General features: G+C 40.0%; 1 protein-coding gene and 1 long non-coding RNA gene across 2 annotated transcripts in view; one reads left to right on the forward strand and one right to left on the reverse strand.

Annotated features, from left to right (window-relative positions):
• The window catches only part of LOC123662821 (rho GTPase-activating protein 26), a 40661-nt gene extending 32082 nt beyond the window's left edge, over positions 1-8579 (forward strand). Inside the window, exons 15-17 of the mRNA XM_045597616.1 lie at positions 7596-7680; positions 8001-8106; positions 8183-8579. Coding sequence (XP_045453572.1) covers positions 7596-7680; positions 8001-8106; positions 8183-8354 — 363 coding nt within the window. The 3' untranslated portion in view covers positions 8355-8579. The remainder of the gene's footprint in view (positions 1-7595; positions 7681-8000; positions 8107-8182) is intronic.
• Positions 8580-8585: 6 nt separating this feature from the next.
• On the reverse strand, positions 8586-9988 carry LOC123662607. Its single transcript, XR_006744520.1, has 2 exons — positions 9018-9988; positions 8586-8962 (listed from the first exon to the last, which is right to left on the reverse strand). It is a non-coding gene; the product is annotated as an uncharacterized LOC123662607 (long non-coding RNA).
• Position 9989: the final 1 nt, after the last annotated feature.

The following is a 9989-nucleotide window of genomic DNA, read 5'->3' on the forward strand; positions in this document are numbered from 1 at the left end:
TAATATTGTACAATTAAGTGTCTTTGTAACTCACACAAATTAATTGAGAAGTTAATGAAAAAATAAATGATTTTTAGTAAAGGACAGGAGTAAACGTATAAAAGTTACGTAATTGAAAAATTATCGTTGCGAACCAAACTCTAATTTGCCTCTCATATAAAAATTCTATACAAATTCTGTCCGGCGACCCGGTGACATGTGCTTATCAATCTGGTCGCGAAGCCAAACAAATACGTTCGTTCAAAATGGCAGTGAAGCGGGCAACCTGTTCCAGTACCGTTCAGGCTCCGCCCGCCAATGAGTCACAAGCACAGGACAGTGCGCGAGGGCGCAAGGAGTGGGACGATTCAAAAGTGCTTCGAAGCCTCGTCGTATAAAGTAATTTTTGATTTTCATTTAGAGAAGTAGGATGACTAGCTGCCGACCTGTCTGCTGGCCACTGACGATGTCGCTGCCCGTAGGGTTGTTAATGTAACATTAGCGTTAGCGTTAGTTATAGGACAGACGTCGCTTTAGTTTACTTCAAATAAGATTAGGCTTATACACAAGCAACAAGGTCATCACGACTTATTGGAATGAAGTTCCTTACGGCAGGCTTGACATTTGGCTGGGCGAGCGAACTGAAAAAAATGTGTGAAACCGTAAGAAAAATATATAACGGAAGTGACGTAATATCAGTCACACGACTGTATAATATGACGTTTCTAAAACTAAAATATTACTAGTCAACTTTTTTTTAAATTATTTTTTGTAATTTTATACTGTCGAAAATAAAAATAAAGACACATGTTTTTATATTTCACTTAGTAGTTTGAATTATTATTATTATTATTATTTTGTTTGATTTATTTTATTTTACGGTATTTGTTACTTTCTAAAATACTAAATTTCCTAAATACTTTTATGTACTCAATTAAAAACCAATCAACAAAATTAAAAAAAAAAAAACAAGAACTAGAAAAAATATATAAAATTCAACATTTTTTTTTTGTTGCTTTAATTGTGCATAAATTGTGTTGCTTCTATACTATCCGAAGGAACTTCGTTCCTACCTGGTGTCCCATGACACCACATAATTTTTATGTTAGCGTACTTTTTTGTTTAAATTTGATTTCTAAACACGCAGAAATACAACTTAAAATCGTTTTGATTCGTCAAAACTGAATTGTCAACAACCTACACAAAGACATTTTAAGGACAACAGTGTAGTTAAAGCGTTATCCGCACTGTAAATAATAGGCACGTTATTTCGAAAGGTAATAATAATCCGGCCTCGCTCGTAGAGCAGCCGTCCGCGCAATCCGTGCAACCTCAGGGCGGCTCAGGGCGGCAGGTGTGCGCGAACAGACAGCGGGACTCGCCTACATACTTGCACAATGTATTTTAAGAATTCTAAGGTTCACGTTCTGTATGAATTCTATAGAATACGCTGATTTTATTGCTAGTCATCGTTTTATAAAAACATTAGAGCTACTCTCGGAGGCTGAGTTGTATTTTTGTGTAGTTCGGCTGATACAAATGTTTGCGAGTCCTTTTTAGTCGACATCCAATGTAAAAGATTACATTTATTTTGATTTATGAATGTCCGTTATGCAGTCGCCTTTATGTAAGTTATTATTGAAGTTTAAGGCGAGACTAACTTTATAAAATTACTTTAAAACTCGGGGAACAATTTAAGTTAGTTAGTGCAAAAAAATAACTTAGGTATGCATTAGCAAAAGTTGTTTGACGACAAGTTACAGTTAGTTAAATAATTTCCATCATTTTTTTTATTTCTTTGGTAAAATTTTCTATGATATTTCTATTGCGGTGGAATATAAAAATTATAGCGACTAATTGTAACAAATAATCGTTTCAAGAAATATCTCGTTATCCGAACCGCCCTGTCAGGAGGTTCCATGGTGTAGTCCATCACTTCCGCGTCATTTGAAATGTTTACGCGGCCGCGGCCGGTGTGCGCGCACGTGTGTCCGCGCAGGGCGCATACAATCGCGAGTACAATCCGACCGCCACGTGTCTCTTCCGCCGGCTCCGCTCCTTTTCCTTATCCTGCAGCTTTGTGTTTTTGTACCGATTACGACCGCCAGCCGCCCGGGGCGAGTGCGACGCGCCGGGACGCACCGGGACGCACCTTGGGTCTAATCTCTCAAAAATAAATTGCTTAAATGTATGAAGCGCGTGTAGCTTCCGAACGACTGCACCCAATTGGGTATTTTTTGTGTTCACTATCGTCAGTATAGGAAAGTTATTCACGAAAAAATATTTTGGTACGAGATTCGCCGCATTAGATGTATTAAAAGATATATAAGATATATAAAATAACCGTGTTTGCTAACAAACGAAAAAAACCGACTTCAATTATATCGACAAATAATACAACGTAGGTAGACGAAAAAATAGTCAAGTAAATACCTACTCATTATCAAAGATTGCTCCAAAAGTTTATTTTTATTTATTTAATAAGCTTTATTGCACACACAAAAAGAAGATACATTTAGATTCTAAATTTTAGAACGATTAGATAGAAAAACAAATAATGTATGCAAAGGCGGCCTTATCGCGATCTCTTCCAGGCAACCTTTAATAAAAGTAGTATAAGAAAAATATATGTACGATTTTATTTTTGTGTTACCCACACATTAGGAATTCTAAACATTTTTAATATCATATCAAAAATTGACCGCTCCAGCGGGATTCGAACCCGCGTCTCCGACTGACCGTGTCGGCGCTCTAGCCAATTAAGCTATGGAACGATGTACCCGCTAGAGCGAAAATAGACGCGGGTTCGAATCCCATACAGCATAATAGCGGGTACATCGTTCCATAGCTTAATTGGCTAGAGCGCCGACACGGTCAGTCGGAGACGCGGGTTCGAATCCCGCTGGAGCGGTCAATTTTTGATATGATATTCAAAAATGATAAGAAAAATATGTTGGTAATAGTGCGCAATCAACAACGCAAGTTTAGTACATATAATTAAATTAATTTACAATACATTTAAATGATATATACCTACATAAACATATAAACACATATGTAACTACATATAAAATATATTTATAAAAACATACAAAAGTTGTAATCAGATCATGGTAAACATCGGCTTTCGATTAACTTAAAAATTATCAAAATCGGTACACCCAGTAAAAAGTTATGCGGATTTTCGAGGATGTCCCTGGATTTCTCAGACATCCCATTATCAGATCTTGGTTTGCTTATCATGGTATCACACTTAAGATATCTCCTTTCCAACAAAAAAAGAATTATCAAAATCGGTTCATAAACGACGAAGTTATCCCCGAACATACATAAAAAATATACGGTCGAATTAACTTCCTCCTTTTTTGAAGTCGGTTAAATAACACGTTATTCCTTTCTGCAGTAACTGCGGTGCTTTCAAACATTTTATTTTGCCATTGATTATTATTAATAAAAAAGCAAGAAACGCTTATAAACTTGAGCCTTATCTAGTCTTGTCCAGGTTTTTATCCCGAGGTTGAAATGTGCATACTTTGTATAGAAAGAGGTAAAAAACTTGATGCCGCGCGGTGCACGCGATCAGGTGTTCGCGCTGACAAGACATCTGCTCTCTGCCGGCACACATAGCCCCCCCCCCCCCGCCCCCGCCCCCCGCACACCCGCCACGACCTACCTTTCGATTTGACGACTTTTTATTTTTTGTACGGTCGCTGTTATTGCATTTTAAATCACATTTAATTTTATAATAATTTTCCTTCGCTGCAGTCTCACATTTTTTAACCGACTTTTATTTTGAAAATATTGTGTTTGGTTGCAAACGAAAAATAACATCAATAACATCGACAAGGATTTACTTATAAAAGAAAATGAAATGCGCTATGAAAGATTATCAAAAAGTAGTCATCAGATCTCGATTAAATTTATTTATTTATAAATTGGGCCACAAGACAAGCATCAGCTTTCGATTAAATAAGAATCATCAAAATAGGTACAACCAGTAAAAAGGTATGAGGTAACTAGTACAGTGAAATTAAAAAACTTCCCTTTTTTAAAGTCGGTTTAAAAGAAGGACATTCTCAATTGGACTGTATTTTAACAGACTTCCAAAAAGGAGGTTTTTTTATAAGAATTGTGCAATAAAACTTGTGCTTTTATTTAAATTTTATTATAAACGCTAGGCTTATTAAACAGGTCCTACTACATTCGTTCATGAAACAGATGATATGTCAATGACAAAGTTTTCGGCATCAATAAAGGCTTAATGAATTTATTGATAGCAACTATTACTAACTTATATATACTTTGACTAGCTGACCCGGCAATCGGTCTTGCCGCTAAACGTTATTAAAAATAGAGGTTGGCGATAGAGTTAAAAAATTTAGGGTTGTATGTATTTTTTAATGTTCAATAAAAAAAAAAAATAATATAAAATTAAGAAAAAATTAGTGGTGGACTACCCTTTAACATTTAGGGGGATGAAAAAAAGATGTCTGATTCTCAGACCTACCCAAAATGCACACAAAATTTCATGAGCCTCGGTCAAGCCGTTTCGGAGGAGTTTAACTACAAACACCGCAACACGAGAATTTTGATTGTCGTCTAGTTCTAGCGAGCAAACGAAGGTTACACGTAATTCGGTCATCGATGTACTGTAAAATATTGTAATTTTCGGTAAATTTCGTAATGGCGCGTGGACGGGACAGGCAGTGCAACAGGGCGGCCAGATAACGGAGGCTGCGCGTGCGGCAGCTGCGCAGAGTTATTATTATTATCACGACACGAGATGATCGACTACTGCGGCTCTTTGTGTTGTCGTAAGGAGACATTGCGATCGTGCACAGACAGCTAGGAGGCACACGGTGCGCGAGCCTTTTGTTCCGTCGTTTCTTTGTCTTTGTTTGTTTTAGTTTGTGTTATTAGACAAATAATAATATTTGCGGTCACCAACCCGCCTGCCCAGCGTGGTGACTATGGGCAAAACACATGAGTTCACGTTATTTTCGGCGTAAACTTGTGGAGGCCTATGTCCAGCAGTGGATTGTATAGGCTGTAATGATGAATATTTGTCAAATTATTTTGAGAGAGATAACGCATATATGTATGAATATGCGGTGTCTTACACATTTGCGATATATTGCAGTGCGTTTGTCTTCCGGACGATCGTGTCAGAGCTCAGTGGTTGCGGAGGACCGGAAGCCAGGTGGCCTCACTTTGCGTTCTGCGAGAGATTTTTAACCCCTGTTTACATCGATTCGCGGACTTAGAATATTAAGAGCCTTAGCCTTATAAAGTGCTTTAGTTTTGTTTTTAGTCTTTTAAAATGAGCACCACAAGCTCTAAATTGCCCATGCCTTTTATCCTGCAGGTGATTTATTGCTCGAGACTAAAAGATTGACAGTTCTGTGACTGCCTAGAAACCTAGGCAGCGTTCTGATGGTGGCGGTATTTTTCTATTACAATGTTTTAGTTTTTTTTTTTTTTAAATCTATCTATTGGTATTGTTGAGAGGGAATCGTATCTTCTGATCTCCGTCGGGACTAGTTCGGCTCGTAGGCGGCAGCTGCGCGGCGGAATGCGCACCTGTCGCCCGTCGCCGGCATCTCGGCAGATGTGCGCCCTCTGAGGGTCTTCTCCGTTCACTGCTCATCTTCGATTTGCGACTATATGCCTATTTATGCGTACTAACGTTTATATAATAATATATTCTTTAATATGCACGTCAAAGAAAATTATAATAAATTACGAAAACAAGAAAAAATACAAAAGCAGCGGCCTTATCGCATAAAGTGATTTCTTCCAGGCAACCTTTGGCCGAAAACTGAAAAACTTAGGTGTACCGGGACAAAACAAATAGCTATGAATAAATATAACACATGAGTAAATATGTGTACGTATGTTGCAACTTTACTGGAAATATTTAAAGTAAAATGACTGACGATGATATGACTACATAGACTTGAGTTTCTCAGTTGAATGGTTTAGGTTATCGATTATCGCCAATTAGAACATTAAATAGTAGATACTTACATATATGAATTACTTGATCCTCTACATAGTTTTATTCGCGGTAATTTAGCAGGAAATATAATTCATAATTTAGTTATCATCTAATGATAATATTAATTTTAAAAAGTGCTTCTAATACAGAAGCGTAATAACCAATTTCTACATTCAAAAAATTTAAGGGCCAATTGCATTGGTAGCTGGTAAAGCTTATCTCGCACATAAGTTACCGACAGTTTATCAGTCTCAATCAGCAGGAGGTATAAAGAGCGTAGGCTCTGCTCCGTATCTAGGTACTAAAAAACTATGGCTTATGGTTTCGAATAGAAATCTATTAGACAAAAACAAAAATGATAAATATCAGAATTTTTAATCTAAAATGTTATCAGCATCCAAATGACTTTAAAAGAAAAATGATATTGACATTAATATACACATATTTTAACGCCATTCCAAAAATATTAAAATATGTCAATTTTAATAGCTATCAACAGTTAGTATCAGTTACAATATTTATATTCTTTTTACTCCATATTCTATCCGTTTACTAAGTCCTTCTTTGCTGACGTCTCATAATCTACCACCGTAGTATTTTTCGCCGTAGATTTATGGATTTAATCTTAAGAAAATTAAATAAGATACCCTAAATGATCGGAATCCTTAAAAATAAAATCCAACTTTTATTGACGCATCCGTCGAGATAACAAAAGAGTGCAGATTGAAAGCCTGCGCAGGCGCAACACCTGGCAGGTGCGCACGTGCGGCCGCGCATATATAGCGCGCCGCCGGCCGCGGCCCGCAGTCGCCGCCTCTACTCCCGCGAGTGCACACGTCGCGCCGCTACACAATACACAGTGCCGTCCGTAGTACGCAAATGTTTTGTTGTCAATATTGAGTGTTCCTAAGTGTGTCATACAAAATGATCATTTGCCTCTCTGGATTTGTGATCGCGGGGTTGGTATTCATAACGCTATTTTTGTGCTAGTTTATTTATTTTACAGCATACATTTTATTTAACATATGTTATATTCGACTAAAATCTTTTTAATAGGGTAAATTGTAAATATAGAACATTTGATAAAGTAACTGCAGTAAAATGTGAAATGCAGTGATAGTAAACGTATAGTTGTTGTGAATAATGTGGTGTCAGAATTATTTGTTATCAATACTGGACATGTTTCGATATTTATGTAAGTTTTATTTATTTGACTCATTTTCGTTTTTTTTTTGTTCCAGCACATCCCCGCCCTCGTTATCACTGTCCTCTAGAAATGATATTGTAAGTAACATTATTATAATACACTAACAAAAGACACCCTGATTAATTCGATTCGATTTCAATGTTAGGAAACACTGTTATGAACATGTATTGAGCGTATTACACATATAATTACTCCATTTATTTCCATAACAAATGAAAGACAAAACCGTATTTTATAATATTTCTCAAATAGGTTTGCATCTGTTGTGCAAATAAATGAAAGCTTAGTCTTATATCGCAGAGTGGAAGACGCAGGCGCCTGTATCACAGTTACATATTATCACGGCTGCCGCCGTTACCCTGTGTTTGTTATTTGTTCGAACTATAAATATATTTTTATCATCATGATTAGTACATTCCGAGTGACAAGCCGGCCCCGAGCGCCAGCTACTCGCCGCACCACCAGCAGCTGCTGCAGCACTTCGCGGCGCCGCACCGTGAGTACCGCCGCCCTTACGTCTCATTCGCTCGTGCGCCATTGTCACATATTTTGCCATTTTAGACCTATAAATTTTGACTAGCCCTTTGGCGCAGTTTTTAACGACCCTGCTTTCTGCTCCAGGAATTGTGGGTTCGATTCCCACCCCGAGTCTGGGTGTAACATATATATATTTACATATGCATTATTTATCGAAAAAAAAAGTAGCTATACCAGTCGGCTGTTACCTACGACACACGAGCATTAAGTCGCTTACTTTAGGAACAGACGACCGTGTGTGTACGTTGTAGATGTGTATTAAGTGACTGCCGCCCGCAGGCGCCGGCCGCTGCAGCAGCAGCTCGGAGTCGGTGTCGAGCCACAGCGCGTCGCCGCCGCCGCGCGCGCCGCCCGCCTTCCCGCCCGCCTTCCCGCCGCGCACCACGTGAGTGTCCGAGTGTGGCAGTACTGCCGTTGTGTCGTGTGTCGTGTGGCGGTCTACTGACGGGGCGTGTCCGCAGGCGCGTGCGCACGCTGTACGCCTGCCTGGGCGAGAGCGAGGGCGAGCTGTCGTTCGAGCCCAACCAGATCATCACCAACGTGGCGCCGTCCGCGGAGCCGGGCTGGCTGCGCGGCACGCTCAACGGCAAGAGCGGGCTCGTGCCGCAGAACTACGTCGAGCCGCTGCCGTAGGCGCCGCCCCGCACTCGCCGCACACCAAATATCATATCGTTGTAGTTTTACTTTGTTGATTCTTTTGTAACTATATTTGTATATTTTGTATATTGTAAATACAGAGTTGTTGCTATTTTAACTATTTATACTATATTATACTTACGTTGTGAATTTTGTACCAAATATACTTTAGTGTATGTGGATTTGTATTATAGAATATAATATAAAATATTACTAATTAAACACGTGTTTGCATTAATCCTCTTTATTTCGCCTTTACAAACCACGGTACACAGTAGTAGGGAGTTTCTTCGAACGCTGTACAATTTTAGACGAAATAACTCGAAAAGCGAAGTAGTACCTACGTACGGGCCGAGGCCAGAGTCGACGATCGACAGCTAGTGTTGAATAACGATCGTTGACTCGGACGCTTCGTGAAAATAACAACAGAAATACAATGAGATACTTAGTCTACTACATACATATATATCTATACTTATTATACATTAGTAGACGCGGGTCTCGCCCGCGACCGCACTCCGCCCGCGCACGGCACGGCGCGAGTGAAGCGCGCCGAAGCGACTCGCACACAGGCGCAATGGCACAGATGCACTCGCACACAGGCACTCTGGCACAGATACACGGGCGCACTGGCACATATACACTTGCAAACAGGCGTACTGGCACAGATACACTCGCACAGGGGCGCGGCACATATGCAGGCGCACTGACACAGATACACTCGCACACATGCGCACTGGCACATACACTCGCACACAGGCGCTCTGGCACAGATACACTAGCACACAGGCGCACTGGCACATATACAGGCGCAGACACAGATACACTCGCACCAGGCGCACTGGCACAGACACTCGCACACGGGCACACTCGCTCACAGCGGTGGCTCGCACGGCGGGCGGCGTGTGAGTCGTGGCGTCGGTACCGGTCAGTACATAGAACAGCAAGCTACGTGTCGCGTTCGCTCTCCACTCGTCACCCCTTATTAGCTATCGTTGAAAATATTAATTCATTTCACACAATCGTAATAGACACAAAATTGTAACGGTTGTACATAAAATCATTTTATTTTAATTTACATAAAATAATTTTATTTTAATTTACATAAAACTATCATAGGTGTATAAACTCATACATACAATTCCGAGGTAAGAAGTTACATACTAAAGTTAGTCACTATTCGTCGACAAGAGTACGATCGCGCGGTCAATTGAGTAGTCGTCAATTATCACGAGGCACGGAGCCAGAATTACACGTTTTAAACGCACTTTGCCATTGAATTTCAACTAGGATCCATCGTTTGAGAAACACGAGAGGCGGCGCAGTCGAGGAGCGGCCGGTGGGGAGGAGGGTCTCGTACGAGTGTGGGGCACATCCAATAGAGCGGCACACGTCGACAGGTGGTCTTCTTAAGGATACGGCGTACCGTAACACTCCGCCGAAGTTATTTCATATTATTTTACTTTTAGTTATAAAAACCAAATAAACTGAAGCAGCTCGATCTCGGTAGAACGAATCACAGTCTATCGTCTAGTTCACTGTTAGTATTCACTCGTTTAAAAGTCCATCAGAGGAGCACGCTTCAAGTCTCGTCGCGACGTCACTAACGTCAGTACGTCGACGGTAACCGTC

This window comes from Melitaea cinxia, chromosome 19 (assembly GCF_905220565.1).
Source record: "Melitaea cinxia chromosome 19, ilMelCinx1.1, whole genome shotgun sequence".
NCBI classification, from domain to species: domain Eukaryota; kingdom Metazoa; phylum Arthropoda; class Insecta; order Lepidoptera; family Nymphalidae; genus Melitaea; species Melitaea cinxia.